This window comes from Mauremys mutica, chromosome 9 (assembly GCF_020497125.1).
Source record: "Mauremys mutica isolate MM-2020 ecotype Southern chromosome 9, ASM2049712v1, whole genome shotgun sequence".
NCBI lineage: Eukaryota > Metazoa > Chordata > Testudines > Geoemydidae > Mauremys > Mauremys mutica.
The window spans coordinates 90,668,869-90,692,397 of record NC_059080.1 but is presented as its reverse complement, the minus strand read 5'-3'; the positions used below and the strand labels follow the sequence as shown (position 1 = coordinate 90,692,397).

Below are 23,529 nucleotides of genomic sequence, written 5' to 3'. Positions count from 1 at the left end.
AAAAATTGGCTACAAGTAAGTATTTGCATAAGATCTGGAATATTCAATAAACTGGGAGGTAAAATGTCCAATCCTTTGGGATTGATGGAACTTTTTTATATGATGAAATAAGATTTTCAGACGTCTGCATCATATTTAACTTGGATACAAGGATGGAGGCCTGAGGCTCGGTTACTTCAAGGGAACTATGTTGTTGGCTTCTGGGCAACCAGTGAGGTATTATTAAAGAAGCTGTTTTATGCTGGCTTGGTAAATCTAAGTATTGAAAATATCCACCAGCTTTGGGGATTACCTGCCCCATTCTTTGCAGTGCACCCTAATTGAGTGACCTCAGCTGGCCCACACTGAGATCTCGGTCACGCTCCCCTTCCCCATTTCTGCTTGGTGACACTATTGCTTAAATACATATTAAGAGACGCATACAGACCTGTATTGGACAAAGGAGTGTATGACCTGTTTGGTGCCACACGCATCTGAACATCTACTTTTATTATACAGGTGGACGTTTATAACTTTACTTATAATGCTGCCACACACATCACATTTTACCAGGATATTACTGATAAGCAAGTTAGGAGTTTTCAAATGATACCTCACAACGCATACCTTGTACAAAGATCACTGCTATTGTGTGTAGGGTGTGAATACAGGGGTGCATTCTGTCACAGTATGTCTAACACATTGCAATTCTTCCTCAGACAGTGGATATGACAAATGGAGAAACTACTGGACCTGACATATGTAAAACAGAGAAGTGAGAAACAACTTCAATGGGAGAGTCCAAAGGTGTTTCATTTCTGCCACAAAACATAACCCTCTCTGGTGGGAGAGCTGAGGATAAAAAACTAGCAGTAGGTTTTTTTGTATCCCCTTAGGGGAAAGAGAAGGATTCTTACCTCTTGCTGACCCAACGGCTGACTCGGCCCTGACTGCTGGTTCTGCAATGATCTTCATAGATCTTAGGTGGGGATTTTACCCTGAACTAGAATCTTAGGCTAATTTAGGATTCTCTGATCCAAAGCCAAAGGATTTCCTGCATGCAATTTGGCCCTACTAACAGGAACCTTATCTCTCAGTCTCTTATGCAAAATTCTCTAGCAGCAGTGCACACGCACTTTAGTGGAATACATGTCTGCATCGACTTGAAGAAGAACCTAGACTTTACTGCTGAAGAATAAAAACTGTTCCTTAACTAATTAAACTTAAATTACCACAACTAACACTACAACTAAACAGTAAAGCTAAAGCTACAGCTAGATAAACCATTAAGTTCTTCTCAAGAGAAAGATCCAGGTTGGAAGGAACCGAGGTGGAAGAGGATGCCATATCCCCTTTCATAGTCTCATGCTCAGAATGGTCAGGAACACAGAGGGGAAGCATAGGACAAACACATGAGCAGTCTATCAGGCACTGTTGAGAAGGTTCCACCATTTGAATTGAACCCACACCAGTGCATCCCACAAGTAGGAATATGCAGAGGATACAAACTGAATTAATTTCAAAATAGCAAGGCTATAATAGTGATTCTATTTACTTTCATAGTTATTCCATTAAACCGCTCAATGTTTTAAAAAGTTTAAAACAAAAACCTATCAACTGCACCAGAGCACCACAGAAACCTTGCCCATGTTGCCAACTTCAGTTCCAGCACGTCACACACTACACAGGTTTATATTCATTGACTGATGTCAGAGCTAGGAGTGTGTTTGCACTCAGGTGCACCCTGAGCAGTGAAATGGACCAGCATACACTTCAAGCACTGCTGTTTCTACAGTGCTCCATGTGGCAGCTAGGATTGTTTGATCCTAGGCCTTTGCACTTACAGCCTGTGCCATGGGCAAGTCACTTGAGTGTCTTGTTCCTATGCTGCTCTTCCTTTTCACCATGACTAAGAAAACAGAGGGAAGAGGCAATTGTCCTTCACCTCCTCCACCTTAAGCTGAGTACCATCTACTTGGCAGGTGTATGTTGTGGGCTACCCAGTTAATGCAATGGTAACTATGCCCCAAAATACAATATCATTTCTAAGATTATTAAAAATTAATTTGAGAAGGAAGCAAGCAGTCTGAAATCCTCTATTCCAGACTATTCAAACATGAATCAGGACTGAAAGTCCAAAGCAACCAAAAAAAAAAATAGCATCGTGCAATTGCATACTAAGTTTTTTCTAAAACTATAAAAGCAAAACTTTCTTCACTTGATTGAAATTTGTATCTCGTTTCATCAGGAAATTCAATGTTATGGCTCCTTGATATGCCATATTGCAGCAAATAGCTTATAGTCTAATTTAGACAGCAACCTGCATATCAAGTGTCCAAACTAAGAGTAGAGACTGAGTGATGCAGACTATATTTCACCCCAAACTTCTGTTCATGCCTCAGTTTCAGGCTAAAGTCTTTAGAGATAGAAGTTTACACCAAGATTTTCAAAACAATTGATTGTGTGTGGCCAACTCAAGGCACCTTTTAAAGGGGATTGATTTTCACAAAGTGATGAATGCTCACCCTCCTCAACAGTCAGGTCCCTTTAAGGAATCTACTGTTGGACACCAAAAACTTGAGGAACCTTTTTAAAAATACACACACACACACACACCCCTCTAGTTAAGTGTCTTGGCTCTTTACTCCAACAGGAATTGCTGAGTGCTCAACACTTCAGAAAGTTAGCCTAATGTTAGACTATTTTTGAGAATGTGGCCCCAGGTCAAAGTCCAAAAAATAAATAAAATAAAAAAAATCCACAGCTGCAGAGCTCTCTGTGGAAGCAGCTATTGAGATAGAAATGGAACAAGCCAGCTTGTGGAATGGAGAGTTTCTACAATATCTACTGCAGAATGTTCTGAAGTCTTCTACATTCATCCTACAAGTCCTGCCTCCTTATATGTACAGGGCCTTTGATCCTTCAGGATCCTAAGATATTTTAGCCTTGCACATCATTCACAGTCCTGAAATAGAGCCAACTCAAGATGAAATGTGACAGCCAGTCATTCTGAAACAGACAGCATTATACAACACAAGCAAGTTAAGAATACCATCTCCAATTGAGGGCAACAGATGTCTATTGTTAAGGTGTACACAATAGATAGTAACTCAAGTTGGAAAATAACTGGATGGCCTGGAGAAAAATATATGAGATAAGCATGACAAAACTAGCCTTTATTTTAGTGTGCACATCAAGGATGTCTGGAATGCTGCCAAATATGGTCTTAATTTCCTCCTGTGCAAGGATAGGTCCCCCAAGCTGCCCTTCTTTTTCCAATGGAACTTGAAATAACTGAAAGAGTAAACAGACATTTAATGGATTCGGCTTTCATCTTTGAGATAATGTATACACACATTAACCACTCTATTAAACTTGAAAGAGTGGTGTGAAGGAAAGATTTGCAATGTTTCATTTCCTGGTCATGTTTTCTATAACCACAAAGTTGACAAGAGGAACTCCTTATCCGCACACTTTACTGGAGTGTATTGTATTATGCCGCATGTTAAGTACTGGGTATGAGAGTACAAGCATTAAATTCATCCATTACCAAGGCCATTCAATTCTGTAACCACCACATTAGAAAAGTACGGTAAAGGCTTGTGCTACAGTAACATGTCTAATTGAATAATCATATTTGAGCTCATTCTTAAGTGTATGATCAGCCACTGCAAAGGAAATGAACTCAGTGGCATTCAGTATTTTAATCAAGTCGGGCTTTGTGTAGGTTCTCTTTTTTTTTTATTAAAGTATGCTGAACAAATTCCTTTTCTTTTTTCTGGAGTCTTATACTTCTCTCTCCAGCTCTTCACTAGAGTAGGTTTTTTAATTAAGTTAAGAAAAGGGGAGTTTTTAATAAATACTAAGTGTTTTGAGATCCTCTGAAGAGGAGGCTGTATCAAACTGAAAATTAAACAGTGAGACTCATCTAGATACAGTAACAAATCTACTAACTTACCTGAATAATTGTTGTCAGAATATCTACGTAGTTACTTTCTGTCTGATATAGTTCTTTTGCAACCTGCCATCTTGCAGACTGCTTTGCAGGCAGAGGAGTTGAATTTTTGGAAGGCTTTGAACATGATTTTGGCGTTTCTGATGAAAAGGAAAGAGACAGACTATTTAGAATTGTGTTAAAATCTTCTGGACGGATTCTCAAGATTATCAGAAAGAGATACCAACTGCTTTTGTTAAAGGTACCCAATTTAATATCAAAAAGGAGTAGAAGGGTCATGTTATCTTTTTTGATGCAAGAACATTTGTTCCATTAACAGGAGACTGCTTTTAACTTTGTCTCCACTAGCACATTTGTTGGTAAAACTTTTATCAGTCAGGAGTGTGGGGGGGGGAAAACCCACCCTTGACCAACATAAGTTTCACCAACAAAAGTGCCGGTGTGGACAGGGCTATGTCGGAGGGAGACGCTCTCCTACCAATATAGCTTCTGCTGCTAGTTAAGGTTGATTTAATTATGCCGGCAGGAGACCTTACAGTGGCACAGCTGCAGCAGTACAGCTGTGCCGTTGTAAGGGGTGTACTGTAGACATAGCCTTAGCCCAGGGATCGGCAACCTTTGGCACATGGTCCACTAGGGTAAGTCCCCCAGCGGGCTGGGCTGGTTTGTTTACCTGCCGCGTCTGCAGTTTCGGCCGATCGCGGCTCCCACTGGCCGCGGTTCGCCGCTCCAGGCCAATGGGGGCTGCGGGAAGTGACAGCCAGCACATCCCTCGGCCAGCACTGCTTCCCACAGCCCCCATTGGCCTGGAGCGGCAAACCGCGGCCAGTGGGAGCCACGATCGGCCGAACCTGAGGATGCGGCAGGTAGACAAACCAGCCCAGCCCGCCGAGGGGTTTACCCTAGTGGGCTGCATGCCAAAGGTTGCCGATCCCTGCATTAGCCCAAACTCAAATTCCTACTATGACTGTCAAGTGCCCTAGGACAGTGACATTACATTATGGATAATATCCATAAAGCTATAAAAAGTACGATGATCAATTTTTAAAAACTTACAATTTTATAGCCTATAGGATTAGTTCTCAAAATGGTGCACCACTCCAGTGGTTCAGAGAGCTGCCTGTTCATATGACGGTACCTCTCTATTTCTACCTGCTGAATGCTATTTTAAAAAAAGGTGCAAGTATTTTTCCCATTGTTACCTTTCCGTGTAAGCACGTGTCATGAGATAAGCAACTGACAATTAAAAGGTAGGTGGTGTATAAGACTAAAGATACGGTCCACATTATGCAAAGCCTGAAAACCTCTATCCTATAGGAGAGAATCCTGAGGAACTAGTTGTGCAGCTAGTGGCGTTTTGAATACAGACTCAGATTGATTTGGGATATTGAAGGCCGACATGGTCACATCCCAAGTAGATGATGTACATTTAATAAATCAACACTGCTTAGAGGGGAAGTTTATGCCTGATTTTTCTGAATTTGTACTGATCAACTTCAACATTATTGTGCCTGCAGCAAGTACTCTTACCTGTTATCAGAGCAGCACTGGTATCACTGTAACTGGCTTTTGATTTTGAATCAGAAGGTGGTTCAGAGTCTCCTACTAAAATATTAGTCTCCTCTATCAAAGATGTTTCATTTATAAAGCTACACTGGTCCTTGCTGTCCTTTCCCTGATGACTATGCCCATAAGTTACTTGCTGGACATAATCACAGGTGTTCATACAGGTCAGGTCATTCATAGTTACATCTGTAGCATTTCCAGATCTCGCTCTTGTACGCTGGAATTGGGATTTATTTTGGAGTCCAAGTTCTAGGAGTTGACTAATTGTGGTTTTTGCAATTTGCTCTTTGCCACAAGAACCATATGTAGAGATATTAGTTTCTGTGTTAGTTAATTGGTCAACATAAGTTAAGCAAGTTGGTTCTTCACAATCTTGTGGCATGTTTGATATGTTATTTGTCCCTACAAGACGTTGACATGAGGCAAAAGTATCTTTCAAGGCTTCAAGATAAGTCGGCCTTACAATGATCTCTTTGCTTTCCTTTGGAAAAAGAATCTTTTTCTGGAGATTTGATACTGTCCCTTTTCCAAGTTTGCTATTGCCTAGGTTTCCAGATGACTTAATGCTAGCTACCTTGTTTGTTTGCTGGAGACTTTCAACAGGATTCACACACTGCTTTGGAGTAACATTATCTGGAGGTTTATATTTGGTAAATGTGTATTTTTTCCTCATTTTCCTCCATGTTTGACTACTTCTACTGACATGACGGCAGCTGGCCTGGCCTCTACCTGGGTCTGAGCACCTCACTCCTATTCTGCTCCCTGTATAATTTGAAAGTGAGAAAGCCTGTAGTTAACTTGTCAGAACTGCAGCATAGAAAAAAAAAATTTAGCTACTTCTATAATTTGCAAAGAAAAAACACTGCTTTAAGCACTGGTCAGCTTGGTTAAACCTCTCTTTCAACTATACCTCCATTGGTAATGCTGGACTCTGGTGTGTTAGAAATATCCAGTAAAGACCCCATAGAAAGGGAATGCTCAGCTGATGGGCGTTTCCGAGGAGGGAATGGTGACATGTCAGTTTCTCTGGTGAGCTGTGCAAGGGTCTCTCTCAAGCGACGTCTCTTGCGATTGCTATTTGGGGTATTCAGAGAAAGTTGTGACACTGACTTTTTGAGTTCAGGACTCTCTGGCTGTAATTAGATATGAAAATTCAGTTACTGCCTCCAACTCGATTCTGTAGAGACTACAGAAAAGATAAGGATTATATACAGACTTCACAAGACAGTTGCCCCCATTTCACTGTATGGTCAAACAAAATAATTGAAAGTTCTACACAGCAAACATGTTAATCGTTTAAGACACTATAGTCCCTTAGGTTATTAAACAGGATTTTTATTGAAAAAGGCTAATATGTATGTTTTTCCAGTTTTAAAAATTCTGTACTGCATAACTGCAAGACCACCACGAAGTGACCACTAAGCAAGCAAAGTCCAAGTAAATCACATGTTTAAGTTTTAGTCTGAATACTTCAAGACAATTTAGGAATTTTAGAAATATACTATCATCATGAGTTATCAGCATCCAAATTAAGCCCTAACCCTGCAAATTCTTACTTAAGTTACATGCTTAACTTTATCAGTTTCAGTGGACGATTCACAGTAATCAAGTTAAGTATTTGCAGGATGTGGGCTTTCAGAGTCAACATATTACACTACTACTAAAGGTCAACATACCTTTTCAAATAAGTACATGGATTCTCCAGCTCTGGCATCCATCTGAATGCTTCCCCAGAACCACTATATGGGGAAAAGAAAGAGTCTTCTATTACTTGTTTCAAAAACTTGATACAAGTTTTTGACATGTGATATTCAATATCACTTACATGTCTGAAAAAATCCTCAAAATGTAACTATGTTAATTCAGAGTATACATTATATATCCAATATAATTGGTGCTTACATATTGAATGATTTAAAAAATACTTTAGTACTAATAATTTCTGTGTACACTAACCTCTTGCTTTACAACATAAAGTTTTTTTGGAGGCTCAAATGGGAGATCTTTTACTGTATTTTCTTCAACAACCAGATGTGTGCACCTGTCATCACTAACTGGCAAGTACTGCCCACCTAGAGTAAGAAAATAAATCAAATTAACTGAAGAATTCGGCATCTCACGTTTTGGTAAGAGATGATTTCATAGTAGTACCAAAGTTGGCGTAGAGTAATAAAGAAGGGGAGAAGATGCAAGATGAAGGGGGAGTTGGTCAGCAAATTGAGACAGCTTCATCCTGGGCACCCCCAGCACAAAGATAGTACCAGCAGACAGCTTCGATAAGCCAAGGTGCACTATTTATGTAGTGTGAATATAGCCCTTCCCAGAGTTCACAATTTCTGTTAGGGTGAAAGTTTAAAAAGATAGGCTAGAGATCTCTTACTCTCCTGGAGCTCAGGGCCACCAGGGATTATTTTTTAAAAATAGTTTGGAGAACATCTCTGAGGTTTGAGAACGAGACTCCCATAAAGACATTGCTCCTAAAGAGCATGCCAGAAATAGCTTGCCTAGACACAGCCATCACAAATTGGAAGCTGTGTACATTGTAAAGCTAGCTGTACCATATGGGCTACAAGGACATTGAAAGAGGGAGACTCCTTGTCTCTGTCTTGATAAAGGCTCAGTTGTATAATGTTTGCATAATACATTCTATAGAATATGAAACAAACTTTAGGCGCAAGATGCTATATATACAAATAGCACTGTAAGAACAGACCTTAAACCAACTGAGTCAGCCAAGTATTCTCATTACATTGTATTACACTATGGAAGGGAAACAAATATTTGGCCATAAGTTCTATACAAGTGATTTATTTTCTTGCAAATATATTATAATAAAATGTGAGTGTACTACATGCTTCAAGTAACACTTGAACAGATATTTGCATAATGCAACTTTGAGTCAGAAGAAGCTAAGCATACACATAGCATATTTTTCTAACCAACTTCCCAAAAAGTTAAATCTTGACCATTAGATGTGGAGGAGGGAAAGAGACGGGGAAAAAATTGTAGTAAAAGCCACAGTTTTGAAAATACAGCATGGCAGGGGAAAGAAAAAAAAAACCAACCTCACTTTGGTATGAAAAGTTTGGTTTTGCTACATGATTTATGCCCCATGAGATCTAAAGTTAAACGTAGCTTTTTAATGGAAGACCTGTTCAAACCTCCCTGCTTGCAAAGAATCAGCATTTTAGTTTTAGACAGATTTAAGATAAAAACGCATTGCCTATAAATTCCATTGCAAATGTGGTCATTAACAATAACCTTGCATTTTTGTCATTTCTTCCATGTTAATTCTCTCTTCATCGGAAAATCCAAGGAAACTTAACATGCAGTCCTGGAATGGGGGAACCTTGAACTCATTTCTGAATTCCTCATCAGCCGCACAGAAGTCACTTAAAAATAAATATTCATTAAAACAAGTTGTATATTTACAGTTACTCTTTACTATATAGAAGCTTGCTTTAGTATCATGGAAAAAGTCTAAATTGAGTGTGTGTGGCGGGGGGTGGTTTTGGGGAGAGTGGTGAGGGGAAGGGAACACTTACATTTCATTCCTTCTCTCCCAAGCCTTGTAAATCCACTCGGCTTTCACAATAGGAGTTCCCAGACTCACAGCAAGCTAGAAGAAAAAGAAAGTCATTAGCCATGACAAGTGACCTCTCCATTTAAGTTTTTTCCAAACCTAGAGAAAGATTCCTGGCAACATTTCTGATTTGGAAAATAGGTATTGTAAAAAGGATAAAGTTACTCCTCTGAGAAACAGAATCCCAGAAATGTAGGGCTGGAGGGACCTTGAGCGGTCATCTAGTCCATCCACACACACCTGAGGCAGACCATCCCTGATAGATGTTTGTCTAAACTGTTCTTTCAAAACCTCCAGTGAGGCTGACCACCAGGAGAGACTGAATGCAGACTGAAGACAGAGCACTGCTGCTATGGTAGGGTTTGAAGCCAAAGATATCATGGAGGTTCATTAAAGACCAGATCGTATCGTTTTTTACCCATTTTATTCTGACACTTCTTCCCACCCTCAGAACATCCAGCAAGACATAATTTAGGGTCCCTCCCTTCCTCCCCCAAACACAATTGTCATTGCTTTTATTGCAAGGACTACCAAAATGCAACTGTGCCAAATCAAATATAGAAATCCCAATAAAGATTCAGAGTTTATAGCTTAGCGTATTAGCTATATATACAGTAAACTTGCGTCCAGACAGCAAAGCATTCCCTTGTAATTATTAACATACTGACCAAAACATGAGGATGGCTGTTTTAGTATAGAAGAATGAGACTATGAAGGCTTATTGCCTTCTATTGACAAGGTCCTTCTATTGACCTAAAAAGATGAAGTGTTATGTATTAGCTATACAATTTTGATTTCCACTTTGTGGAAATGCGTTATGTAATACAGTAAGTTTCCAGCAGCAGTTGCAGCCAATACTGGTCAAGTTACACAGCACACAACACAGAATACAGTCAGCACTTAAAGACATTTGAAAAATAAAAGGCACCCTTAATGTTCTGTATTATACCAACATGAGTTCCTGATACTTCTCAAAGTATAGGGTACATCTACACATCAATAAAATAAAAAACCTGTGGCACCTAGTCATAGAGCCCGGGGGTCAATTGACTCAGGCTCGTGGGGCTCAAAACAACAGTGTAGACTTTGTGACACAATCCCACAAAGGGGATGGATCTCAACCCGAACCTCTACGCAGCAATTTTTAGCCCTGCAGCCCAAGTCAGCTGGCCATGGCCAGCTGCAGCTGTGCCACTGGTCTTTTATTGTAGCGTAGGCATACCCATAGAAGCACAACAAACTGGTAAGTGCTCTGAAACCTCAACTGCAGTGGTCTCAGTTAACTTAATGTTAAGTACTTCACAAGAGACAAAATGCTTATTTTCAGAGGTTGTATTTGTCTGTAACAAAAGCCTTTAGACAAAAGAACAGGAGTACTTGTGGCACCTTAAAGACTAACAAATTTATTGTAGCATGAGCTTTCGTGAGCTACAGCTCACTTCTTCAGATGTATCTGAAGAAGTGAGCTGTAGCTCACGAAAGCTCATGCTACAATAAATTTGTTAGTCTTTAAGGTGCCACAAGTACTCCTGTTCTTTTTGCGGATACAGACTAACACGGCTGCTACTCTGAAACCTGTCTTTAGACAAAAGGTTTTTTTAAAAACAGGCTGTTTCTTGATTCTAACAGCTAAACAATTACCACCCGTTGTTTTTAAAAGCTTGACATCACAGAGGTAAAGATATTCTGAAATCTTTAATCCTTTGTACTTAGCCCATTTTCTTCATTACAAAAGTGCATCTACTCCAAGTTAAAATAGAAGGTCTGATTTGAAGGGGTCAATCTACATTGAGAGCCTTTTTGAAGTGCAAACTCACGTACTCTGAATTTGTCTCCTTGCGTAGAATTAGCCACCAGATGTGTAACTTTTGAACTGAAGTCCCTTCGAATAATTCCACCCATATGATGAACCAAGGTCACCAGCTTAACCTGAAGAGCAAGAGTCAGGAAATAAGAGACTCATACACTTTTTGAAACTTACAGCTGTTAAAGAAGGGACAAAGACAAGAGTTATATACCATACAAGTTACAGCAGAACTAAACTTAAAGCAAAGCTTACATGTTCATTTAACCTGTACTGGTGGAGTCATTTTTAAAATGAGACATGATTGGCAAGCCATAAATGCTACCTGCCTTAGAAGTATTTAACTTATATCAAATGTATTTTAAGGAAACATCCAAGCCACCATTGCTGTTTTCACAGCTATACAGTTAGCAGTTCATAATGCTTCACAATCATCTCACCCCATCAAAGTCAAAGTTTACCTAGCAGCCCATAAAGCCACCAAACGAGATGACTCCCAACATATCACGGCCCATTGTCATGCTGCCACTTCTGTCTTTGGATTCTGGGCTATTAAAACATAGAAATGAAGGCTAACATACTTGGCTGGGGGGAAGGGGCCGGGGGACACCCCAGGAGTTTAGAACAAATGAATGGACTGCTCAATTTGAGTCTGGCAGGACATCAGAGTTAACTCCTAGCTCTTGGAAGATGGTCTTGGCTCTGTGCTTCACGCAGTTGCCAGCATCTCCAGCAGTACGGTTTGCCTTGATGATATGCCAGAACACTGATTTAGTAGTGGCTTATATGATAGCAAGACACCAAGTGAACTATCAGTTACTTCTTGTAATATCAAAGTTTCCCATTTGACTACTGATCAGGAACGATGCTGCTTAGCTGTAGTTCTGACAAGATTACGGTACATGGTAGTGACACTCTAAATGCTCTGAACAGGATATCCAAGTTTTATTTGAGTGCACTCAAGAGCATGTACATGATCCAACACAAGTGACAGGTCAAATTCTTAGGTGATCAACTCGATGCTGCCTAAGGGTTCAATCCTGCTCCCATGCAAGTCAGAGAGTCCCACTGTCTTCAACAGGAGCAGGAGAGTCTCTTGAGTAGACCTTAGAATCCTAAATCTATACTCAAGAATACAAGCTTTAGTCACTGTTAGTGACTAAAATGTACATTGTACACTAGGGGTGATGTAACAGAAAACTACCTTGAACATAGTTACATGTAGATTAATCAGTTCAAGAAAGGGGAGGGGACATGGGTGTAAGACAAAATCTTACTAGTTCTTCTTTCTTCCTGAATCCTGTAAAGCACAGCACCAGATTCAACATACTTGCACAGTACAATGGACGACATGAGAAAGGTAGAGGCTGAAATCAGATAATGATTAATTAGAGTAGTCAGAACCACAAGCTATTTAAAAAAAGTTAAACAAAAAACGTAGACAGTAGCTCTACAGGATTTTAACTTTGTTAAAATGCACTGATACCAACTGGATACCAATTAACAAGACTCACTGTTTTCTGGTATGTCTTGAAATAGGAACTGCCAGTATTTTGGTGAAATGATTGAAGTATCTCTGTATCCTGTGCTAAAACAGTGCTGTAAACTAGTTACAACTGTAACTTTATCATAGGTGTCCCTATGTTTCCTATAAGATCATATTATACACTATTGTGCTGCAACAGAGCATTATTACCCCCCAACTGTTGGTATCTTCTTCTGCACCATATAGCAACCATGTTGAACAGAAGTCCCTGGCACTAAAGCGGTCTTTACTCACTCAGTGCAGCATTCCAATGCAGAGAAGCATTTCAGATAGTTTATTAATTTCAAGTAAGTGTTAGTAATTAGCATCTGTATTTCCTTAAACCTCTTCCTGGTACAAAGTAGTATTTGTGCACTTCTTCTGTCTGTCAGAAATCCTACTTTGAATATTCTTTAGTCAACATCAGACGTTTAGAGGCGATTAGAACACGATTGTAAAATACTTTCCATCTATGCCGGATACTCATTCTTGGGTGGTTCAAATGGTACTTAACATAGGCATCACTACTAGCAGATTTTTTTTTTTTTTTAAATAAATACAAAGTTATTTAGAGTTAATTCAACTGGACTCCTCAGGACATTAATTCCTAGTAGCTTTCCCTTTCTCAGAATAACCTGCAAATAGCAGTATAAGAGGAAGGGGTTCATGTTGTTGCCAAGACTCTTGAAAGTGTTAAAAAAGAAAAGGAAGCAACATACTTAAACAAAAACAAAAAACTCATACACACCACACACTATACATTACATTAATGCCTTGTCTACACTAGAAAGTTATACTGCTTTAACCATTCTAGGTGCTACAAGTAATAATGCACTGGTATAGTTAAAGCAGTACAATCCCTCTAGTGTGGATTCACTTATAAGCATCTCTTATGCCAGTTTAAGTATACCTATTCCTGTACATGAAAAGGAATAAACTATATGGTATAAGGCACTTTTATACCAGCTTAACTGCATCTACACCAGGACTTTTACTGGGGTGACTATTTTCATTAAAAACTTCACACCACTAACCAAACCAAGTATAGACCAGGTCTAATATCTTTCCAGAGAAATGCTGGAAAAAGTAGCCCATGGGGTGGGGAAGAGAAGTACACTTCTACCCCAATATAATGTGACCTGATATAACACAAATTCAGATATAACGTGGTAAAGCAGTGCTCGGGGGCGGGGGGGAGGGGGAGCTGCACACTCCGGTGCAACATAGCAAGTTCGATATAACGCGGTTTCACCTATAACATGGTAAGATTTTTTGGCTCCTGAGGTCAGCGTTATATTGAGGTAGAGGTGTAATTTGTGAACATAACTGACAGGCTTGAGCTACTTCTGCACATTGGCTTGGTAACTGCAGGCCACTCACACTGCATTTATGGCCTACTTTTCAGAAGTGCTGAGCAACAACAAATCCCATGTCAAATTAATTAGAGCCAGGGGTGCTTACTATTTTTTTTTTTTTAATAAAGGCCATTTGAGTGTGTGGTGAAACACTGACATGTGAATGACCAGAATTCTGCACTGAGAGAGACTGATACAGCTTTCAGCAATTCCCCCAGTTCAGAAGAATTTAGAGATTCAGAATAGCTATGCCATCACAATACAAGATCTTCATCTATGTAAATAAGGAAAGTTATATTGCAATTTAAATGAAATGTCTACCACAGGAAGAATGTAGTCACACTCCTTATGTTAGTATTATTGACAACACATGTAAATGTCCATCTAAAAATAAAAAAGTAAAAGAAAAGGTCATTTGCTTTCACCTGAATACTTACCTCTCCTTTTTGAGCACAATGAAGTACTATTGGAGGTCCAAGAACACGACAATCAAACTTGCACAAGTTCTCCAAGATGGAATCTTGAAAGTCTGCTACAACGAAGACTGTCTCAAATTCTGGAGACTCAGAATCCCCAAACTCTTCCACCGATTCCATCTTTATATAGGGCACTTTAATTTCCTTTATTTTAATATTGTGTGAAAAAATTAAAGTGTCATTCATGCAACATTCATTTACTACGTATGTCATTCTTAGATTTTTATCTTGAAGTGTTAAAGAAATTTAGTATCAAAGACAACTTTACAGCTTTCACCAGTGTTCCAAAAAGTTACATATTCTTTTTAATGATATACAAAGAGGTGATTTTTGTATTTCTAGCACTGAACTTGTGATGATCTAGGTTTCTAAAATGATTTTAGATTCTGAACTTAAGGAATTGTTTAAGAGTCCAAAGTATTTGTTTTACCTCTCTTTAGGGTATTTCCTCAGTCTTTGTGGGTCACACTGACAATATAAGAAGAGTATAAGATCAAATAACATCTTGTTACATTAACTCAATTGGATTCAGTTTTCTGTTGTACAACAACAATTGTATCTTTTCCTTCAGGGCATCTGAATGTAGTTATGTATTTTGGACTAATGTATGTGTCACTAAAAATAGCAATTTAAAGTTGTAACTGCAGACCAAGAGATTCCATAAAGAAATGTTTCATGCTGCATGAAATTAGACTTTATATTTCAGAAGGTTTAACTACAGGCTGCTCTGAATCTGGAGGCTTTAGGTCCAAACTCCATTTTCTAGAATCCTTCACATTAAGAAAACAACAATCCTTACAGAATTGTTCATGCAACAATCTTAAATTGCAGCTTTCACTGTTGAATCAGGAAAGCCATTTAACTGATTATGAAGCTAGTTCATAGCAGAAACTTACAAAAGTCTAAGTGTGCATATGGCACAGAAGCGTGCATTTGGCATTACATATATCTGAGAGTTCCATATGCAAGTACGGAACACATTAAATACACCAAATATGTTAGTCCAGGGATTCAGGACAGACATTTAAGCAAATTGCACGGTTTCAAATTTGATACAAGTTTCTACTCAACTAGCTTCAAACTATACCATAGGGAACATTGTTTATTGTGCCTTCAATCACACCCAAATATCAGAAATCATGAAGGTTAAGTGTTTGTGCACTCCAGTCCCAGTGAAGTGCAACATGCTGCATGCAATCATAGATGCCTGACATACCATATGAATTATACTTTTTATTAGTTTTTCTTCCGATTTACCAGGACTAGTTTCCTTTATCTTTATAACTGGGACTTCCATTATCTTAACGGTCTGTGGAAGAGGAGAACTTTGGTATGAGATTACATTACTTACATGAAGTTTGTCAAAACAATGTCATTATGATGACTGCTTTATGTTCAAGCCACATACCTCCAAGGCTTTCAAGAGTTCCTCGTGTTTCCCAGCTTCCTGAACTAAAACCACTCTGGTTTCAATCTGAGGCATTTCCTCTGTTCAGGGGGGAAAAAATTGCAATATTCATAACCAATAGAAAAATCTAATCCTAATGTTAAACAAAGCCATAATGTAGGGAAACATGCTAACTACACTGGTATCTTGCCAAGATCCATAGTCCTCTCTCAAAAAAGTATTATTTACAAAGAATATTTCAACTCTGAAGACTGGATGCTGCCTCAACAAGCTTCTTCTTTAAGACAAGCTTGCAGCTGATGGATTACACAGTGCATCAGTCACAGAAATGTAGGTTTGGAAGGAACCTCAAGAGGTCATCTAGTTCAGCCCTACATGCTGCGGCAGGATTAAGTAAACCTAGACCATCACTGACAAGTGTTTGTCTAACCTGTTCTTAAAACCCTCCAATGACAGGGATTCCACAGCCTCCCCTGGAAGCCTATTCTAGTGCTTAACTATCATCCCTACATTTTAGATATTACCAAAAAACAAACACATCCTATTTAAATCTCCTTTGCTACAGATTAAGCCTATTACTTCTTGCCTATAGACAAAGTTGCAGCCATGCCACAAAGATAACCTAACGAATTTGGGACATACAAATGCACATCTGTGAACAATTAATAGCATGTGCAACACTAGTTTACTCAACCTTTCCCATCAAAGGTGACCACTGATAAACACCTGTCAGGGATGGTCTAGTCTAGATAATACTTAGTCCTGTCTCAGTGCAGGGTATCGGACGAGATGAACTACTGAGGTCCCTTCTAGTCCTACATTTCTATGATTCTATGACTGACACTTTTTAGCAACAGATGGGTACTGAACAGACAGGCCTGTAATCAAAGGACAAAATACATCATTCCTTTGATTAACAAAGGATTGGGGGTTTTCTGGGGGGTTTTTTTGAACCTATACTGTCTAGTTTAGGTCAACAGCCTCAGTAGCAAGAAAATTTACTATAGTTTGGTGAATTCACAAAAAGTTAAAGTAGTGGCATGAATTTAACCAGGCATTTTGTCTTCCAAGAAACAATATTCAAACAAATGTGACAGTATTGAAAAAGGCTTTTCCTGTTACCTTCAACATCTGAAACCAATCCAATAAATATATTCTCCTTGGAAGTTTCTATAATTTTTGAATCAAGAACAGAAGAATCTCCCAAAAGACTCCTTCCGGTGTCAGTCACTAGCATACTGCTGTCAGTCATGATCAAGTCTGTGTTTTTCTCTTCAGCAGCTGCAAAATAAGTACCCAAAATACGATTAATCTGAAGAGTACATATTAAAAAAATAGTCTGTAAAAAGTCCTGTGGAAAGGTAGATAAGTTAGTTTTAGACTTCTAAATATTAAAACTACTAACAAATCCCACTTATATGAGTAGTATCCTCTGAGCCTAGAACTGTTTTAAGAGTCACAGAGTTTATACAAACAATCACAGAAATAGTTTTTACAGGTAATTCACCGTAGTCTATTTTTGAGGAAAACTACATGAAGACAGAGCATTTTGATAGCTAGGGATATGGGAGTAAAAAGCCCAGTGTTCCCTTTAAAAAAAAAGTGTCAGGTTTAAGGATTTATTTTGATCCAGGATCTCAAGAAATTGCTTGCTTACTCCAGATAGGAATTTTGTTAAACATGATCTGAAAGAGGTTCAGGAAGCTGGATTAACCGTGTTATTTGCATTTAATTTCAGAGAAGTTCACACTAAAAAGAGATGGCTTTGCATACATTTTCCAAAGGTGAAAGTTTGAAGAAAGAAGATCTTGGTAACAGGCCAACCCACTAGACCTCAGATTTCCCACAAGCTTTGACCAGATTTGTCTAGCTTACTGTTGGAGTTCCTCAGGCCTGTCTTGCTGGGCAATTTCTGTGATGCAGTCCTTATCACAGACAGAGAAAAAGGGTTCCTTGCCATCACCGGAAAGCCTCATGGAGGCATCAAGTGCATTATCTACATACAGAATTATAAAGTATTATAAAAAAGTACTAATAAAGTACTCAGTGCAGCATTTAAATATAAATTCTTCAGTTATCTGACATGGGGGTGTGGAATCAGTGAATTTGCAAGATGCCAACAGGCAAAGCTGCAACATAAGTTTCCCAGTGCTAGATAGTAAACTTTCATCCTGTGAAAACAGTACAGAGTAGACTGTTGAACATTAGTACCCATTCACAGAGTTCACTGTCCCACACTAAGGGATCCTTTGACTCCTTGTCCGCACAATGTTTCTCCATCTTCTGAGAAGCTACTTGAACAATTGTGAATTTCAGAAAAGGAGCTATCCCTGTCTCAGGTCCCTTCAAACTCCCACCAGACTAAGGAATTGACTAGAGAGCCAGGTCCACTTACCTGAAGCATCAATTCAGTTGGCCAGGATTTTTCTGACTAGGAAGAACCATGTTTTTGTAAGTAGGTTTGGAAATATGTAATTTCTGTGATCCATCATGCTGCTTAAAGTATTTGAACAGTGGTTTGAGGGAACGTGAAACAGTATGAAAAAAGTTTAAGATACCATGGTATAGGTACTATATAAAATCAAGGAGAAAGTGCTAAGTATACTTTTTGCAGATATCTCTCTTCCTTATGCTCCCAAATGTACTACGCTTTTATTATTTTAAAGAAAGACATCTGCAACATGGATAACCTTACAATTCACTGTGCTCAAAAGGGATAAATATTTTTGCTTACAATGTGAACTGATGTTTTTTCTTAAAACACAAACAAAACTTGTAAAATACAATGCCCTTTTAAAATAGTCGTCTTTGAAGTCAAGTTAAAACACTGCATGGGGGGAGAGGACACAGAAATTCCAGGAATGTGGCATCTGGGCTAGGAGTGCAATGCCTAATTAATTAAGTAACAAAGACCAACATTATTTTACAGACAACAAGGTTGATCTTGCATTATATACTGACATAGGCCAGGTCTACCCTACAGACCTATAGTCTGTATAACTACATCACTCAAGGGAGTGAAAAACGCCACACCCTCAAGTAATGCACTTATACCGACCTAACTCCACATGTAGATAGTGCTAAGTCAATGAGAGAGCTTCTCTCACCAACATACCTATGACCTCTCGGGGAGGTGGATTAACTACACAGGTGGGAGAGTTCTCCCATTGGTGTAGGAGTGTCTTTACTAAAGACTGGTGCTGATGCACTGGTCTGGCACTGTATGTGCAGACAAGCCTTTAGGGTAAAGAACTGCCATACTGGGTCAGACCAATGGATCTAGCCCAGTATCCTATCTCTGACAGCAGCCAGTAACAGAGCTTCAGGGAGCCAAGTACAGAACAGGACAGTTGGAGTGATCAACCAGTCTTCCCCTCCCAGCTTCTGACAGTCAGAGGTTTAGGGCCTGGGGTTGCATCTCTGACCATCTTGGCTAATAGCTATTGATGGACCTATCCTCCATTAGCCCATCTAGTTCTTTTTTGAACTCAGTTATACTTTTGGTCATCACAGCATCTCATGGCAATGAGTTCCAAAGGTTAACTGTGCATTGTCTGAAAAAGTATCTCCCTTTCTCTGTATTAAACCTGCTGCCTATTAATATCATTGGGTGACCCCTGATTTTTGTATTGTGGGAAAGAGTAAATAACACTTCTCTATTCACGTTTTCCCCCACCGGTCACAATTTTATAGCCCTCTATCATATCTCTACCCCCAGTAGTCTCTTTTCCAAGATTGACACTCATAATCCTTTTAGTCTCTCCTCATAGGGAAGCCATTCCATACCTGTGATCATCTTTGTTACCCCTTCTCTGAACCTTTTCCACTTCCATTATATCAATTTTGAGATGGGGTGACCAAAACGGAACACAGCATTCAAGGTGTGGGAGCAACATAGATTTATATAGTGGCATTATAATATTTGTCTCATTTTCTATCCCTTTCTTAATAGTGCCCAACATTCTCTTAGCCTTTTTGACAACTACTGTGCACTGAGCAAAAGTTTTCAGGGAATAATCCACAATGACTCCAAGATCTCTTTCTTGAATGGTAACAGGTAAATTCAGACCCCACCATTATATATGGGTCGTTGGGATTATTTTTTCCAACAAGCATTATTCTGAATGTATCAGTGTTGAATGTCATCTGCCATTTTGTTGTCCAGTCACCCAGTTTTGAGAGATCCCCCTGCAACTCTTCAGAATCAGCCTTGGACTTACTTATCTGCAACTTTACCAATTTACTGTTCACTCCCTTTTCCAGATCATTAGTGAATATACTGAATGGCACAGATACCAGCACAGATCTCTGGAAAACCTCACTGTTCGCCACTCTTCATTGTGAAATCTGACCATTTATTCCTACCCTTTGTTTCCTATCTTTTAGACAGTTACTGATCCATGAGAGGGCCTTCTCTGTTATCCCATAGCTACCTAGTTTGCTTAAAAGCCTTTGATGAGGGACTGTCAAAAGCTTTCTGAAAATCCAAATACACTTGAAGAACCGGACCACCCTTATCCACATGCTTGTTAACACCCACAAAGAACACAAATAGACTGAGGCCTGACTTCCCTTTACAAAAGCCCTGTTGACTTTTCCCCAACAAATCACGTTTATCTATGTGTCTGATAATTCTGCTCTTTACTATAGTTCTTGTAAATAGCCAGGAGAAGGGATGCCCTCCACAGTTCAGAAGGACCCTATTCTTGCACAGAGGTCCTAAATATTTTACAAACATTAAGTTCCCCAGACATACCACAGTATGGTAGGCAAGAATTACACAAGTTAAACAAAATATCAAGTAAAAGAGGAGGATGTGATGCTCTTGAGTTAGAAATGCAGAACAAAAGTCTATTAAAGCAGTATTTAAAACAATGGGGGAGGGGGCGCGGCAACCTGCCATTAATGGTCACATGGAGTCCTATAACATGCATACAAGTGTAAACATTCAAAAATGCATGCCAATACAAGTAGCAGGGTCTTTGTCCGCTTAATAAAAAGCTACACACTGTGCATCCCCATTTTAAAGAGCTCTCTTTTCAGTATAATTTTTGCAGTCATTTATAAAAACAAGTCTCATTTTATGTTTTAAAACAGCCCTGAAATACTGGGCAAAAGATAACAGGAGTGTTTATTTAACAAGTTACAAGAAAAATAAAGCTGCCCACATGCAGAAAATTGTTGATATATATAGACACACACACACACACACTCCGCCCACCCCACAACAATTACTCTTGTTAAAAAGGACACTTCCTGTTACTGTAACAAAGGTGCTCCCCCAAACGGTCTTAATGCGGGGTATTGGGCAGCACTTTCTGTAGCTCCCAGGGCACCGGGCAGTGTCCCCGCTGGCGGGGCGCTTTCCCGGAGCGCTGGCGGGCAGAGGAGCTCTGTTTCAGGGTGGCGCTGTACAGCCTCCTCCTGCCCGCAGGTGCAGCGCCCGCCAGGGGCTGCGCTCAGGGCGCGTGGCGAAAGCCGATCGCGTCCCGTTACTTGCCCCTGGGAGTTACTCGCTCGGAAGGGCGGTAACGAACGACCAAAACCCGCTCGCCAGGGCCGGCGCCGAGAGCGCAGGGGACAGGGGCCGGCGGGAGCAGGCTGTGCACTGCGCGGCCCTCGCCCGGCCCGGCCCCACCGCGCCGTAGCCCCCGCTTCCTTCTCCGCTCGCACCGCCCGGCCCGCTCCTCACCGACAAACCCGCAACCGGCACACTCTCTCCAGCACCATGAGCAGCCGCCGCCGACCCCAATTCAAAAAGCGAGCCGCCGCTGTAAGCGAGCCGCCCATTGGTTGCCAGGCGGCGCCGGCGCAGGCGTCCCTATGAAAGCTGGTTTCCCATTAGCCCTGCGCGGGATTGGCATCACGAGGTCCCGCCCTCCCTCCCTTCGCTCTTTGAAAAGGGCTTGTCCTGGCTTCGGTCATTGGGTGTTGCCCCTGAAGCTCGTTGCAAAGCGATCTCCCATTGGTTGACCGGGATTCCCTCATCCCTAGGTGTGTGAATGAAAGGGAGGCATTCTGCAGGCCTCTCGCCCAAACAGGTTACAGGGACTGAGCTCACCTGGGTTCTGATTGGCTGTTGGCGGTTTTCAAATGAGTCCAACGGCAAGACAGAGAGAGAGACCGAGACCCGGATGTAGCTGCAGTTGCCTGGCCTCGCGCCTGAAGGGCCGCAAGGGGGACTCGGCGGGTTGCGCAGCGGGACAAGGCTGCTCTCAAGGCCGGTGTCTTAGGAGCCCCTCCCTGCTCCCCAGACCTCTGCTCGGCACCGCCCATCGCCACCGCAGCTACCGGCCACTGGGCCCAGCTCTGCAATGGGCCCGGCGCTGCTGCTGCTGCCCCCCACGCGGCCGTGGCCGCGGCCGCTGCCGAGCCCTGCAGGTCCTGGCACCCCGCTTAGTCACAGCGGTGTCAGAGGTGACAGGAAGCGGGTACGTTCCGGCACGAGCCGGTACACAGCCAACCACAGCGGCAGGGGGCAGCTTCCCCAGGCCAGCGATTTAAAGCAGCGGCTGGAGCCGGGGGCCCTTTAAATCGCTGCCAGAGCCCCACTGCCGGAGCCCTGAGGTAACAGCCGCAGCCCGGGGGGTCCAGCAGTGATTAAAGGGCCTGGGGCTCCGCTGCGGGGGTGGTGGCTGGAGCCCGGGGCCGTTTAAATAGTCACCAGAGCCCCGCTGCCAGAGCCCTGGGGTAACAGTGGCAGCCCAGGGCTCTGGTGGTGATTTAAAGGGCCTGGGGCTCCCGGCCGCCGCTGCATGGAGTTTTTACCCATGAGAGCTTACGCTCAAATAAATCTGTTAGTCTTTAAGGTGCCACCGGACTCCTCATACTGTATCCACAAAAACTATAACGCGCCTGCCCCTCTGATACTTTTTACTGACTCTGTTTTGTAGCCATTTAAGATTTATGGTAAAATACGTATTTTCCCAGATGTATCAAGCTCAGCCCAGCTAGAAGGAAAACAACTTCGATTCATTAGTATTTGTAGTCTCAGTGAGCTCTCAGTTAAGCTTCCCGAGCTGGCAAACTGGAGCCACCTTTCCGCATGTCTCCTGAGGCGGTACTTCTTCTAAAATGCTCCCTAGAAATGTCACCTTAATAGTAATAACAAGAAAAGCAATGTGTCATTGACCATGCAGGTCTGCATGTTCTTAAACAGAATTACATAATCCTACTGCTAGCTCGCCCTTCTCACCCCATTTCCTTCCTACCTTTTTGTTAGCACATTAGTCACATCATATTTAAATCTGTCTCTTTAAGCCAAAGATCCTGTTTGTCTAATTGTTCAGTAAACCACCTACGCCACCTTTGGGCATGATAAAAATAATTATAAATAATTACTTTGGGCACCAAAAATACTGACACGTTAATAACATTTAATAAGCTTTGCCTTAGGGATGTTAAAAGGTATTTTATGATTTTGATGAAGAGGAGCTTCTGAATAATCAAATTAAATAAAAAGAAGGAAAGATGAGTTGATTAATGTGAATGGCTCAGGTGAGAGTCAGCTGACTCAACTGTATTAAAACTGATATAAAACTAACCAAATCTAATGCTTTCCTCTTTTTATTTGTCTCTAATATTAAACCTTTGTGATCTGGAAAGGAATATTTTTGTATGTACTCATCATCTTATGAAAGGCCCAATTTAGTAAATTCTGACTGTCAATTTAAAAGGAATCTGACTGATGTCCTAATTATTATATGCCAAAATTAAACATTTTGATAGTTTTCATCCTTTTTATATTAGAGATTCTTACTACTCTAGATTTCTTGAGGACTAAAGACCTGATCCAAAGCCCACTGAAGTCAGTGTGAGTCTTTCCTTTGACTTCAGTGGGCTTTGGGTCAGATCCTAAGGGCCAAAGGAAAGGGGACA

At 40.8% G+C, this 23,529-nt stretch overlaps 1 protein-coding gene across 8 annotated transcripts in view; it reads right to left on the bottom strand.

Moving 5' to 3' along the window:
• ECT2 (epithelial cell transforming 2) overlaps positions 1-21,843 on the bottom strand; it is a 45,469-nt gene extending 23,626 nt beyond the window's left edge. For 2 of the 8 annotated variants that reach the window (XM_045031251.1, XM_045031248.1), the window contains exons 1-15: positions 17,527-17,658; positions 16,774-16,932; positions 15,652-15,731; positions 15,460-15,552; positions 14,205-14,387; positions 12,165-12,254; positions 10,905-11,012; positions 9,046-9,119; positions 8,762-8,892; positions 7,457-7,572; positions 7,177-7,239; positions 6,411-6,633; positions 5,465-6,262; positions 3,938-4,074; positions 3,154-3,273 (exon numbers count right to left, since the gene is read on the bottom strand). In XM_045031251.1, coding sequence (XP_044887186.1) covers positions 3,154-3,273; positions 3,938-4,074; positions 5,465-6,262; positions 6,411-6,633; positions 7,177-7,239; positions 7,457-7,572; positions 8,762-8,892; positions 9,046-9,119; positions 10,905-11,012; positions 12,165-12,254; positions 14,205-14,387; positions 15,460-15,552; positions 15,652-15,731; positions 16,774-16,932; positions 17,527-17,611 — 2,460 coding nt within the window. In that variant the 5' untranslated portion in view covers positions 17,612-17,658. Of the gene's footprint in view, positions 1-3,153; positions 3,274-3,937; positions 4,075-5,464; positions 6,263-6,410; positions 6,634-7,176; positions 7,240-7,456; positions 7,573-8,761; positions 8,893-9,045; positions 9,120-10,904; positions 11,013-12,164; positions 12,255-14,204; positions 14,388-15,459; positions 15,553-15,651; positions 15,732-16,773; positions 16,933-17,526; positions 17,659-21,712 lie in introns of those variants that run through there. The other 6 variants (XM_045031254.1, XM_045031252.1, XM_045031255.1 and 3 more) reach the window with 4 other exon arrangements.
• Between the last annotated feature and the right edge of the window lie 1,686 nt (positions 21,844-23,529).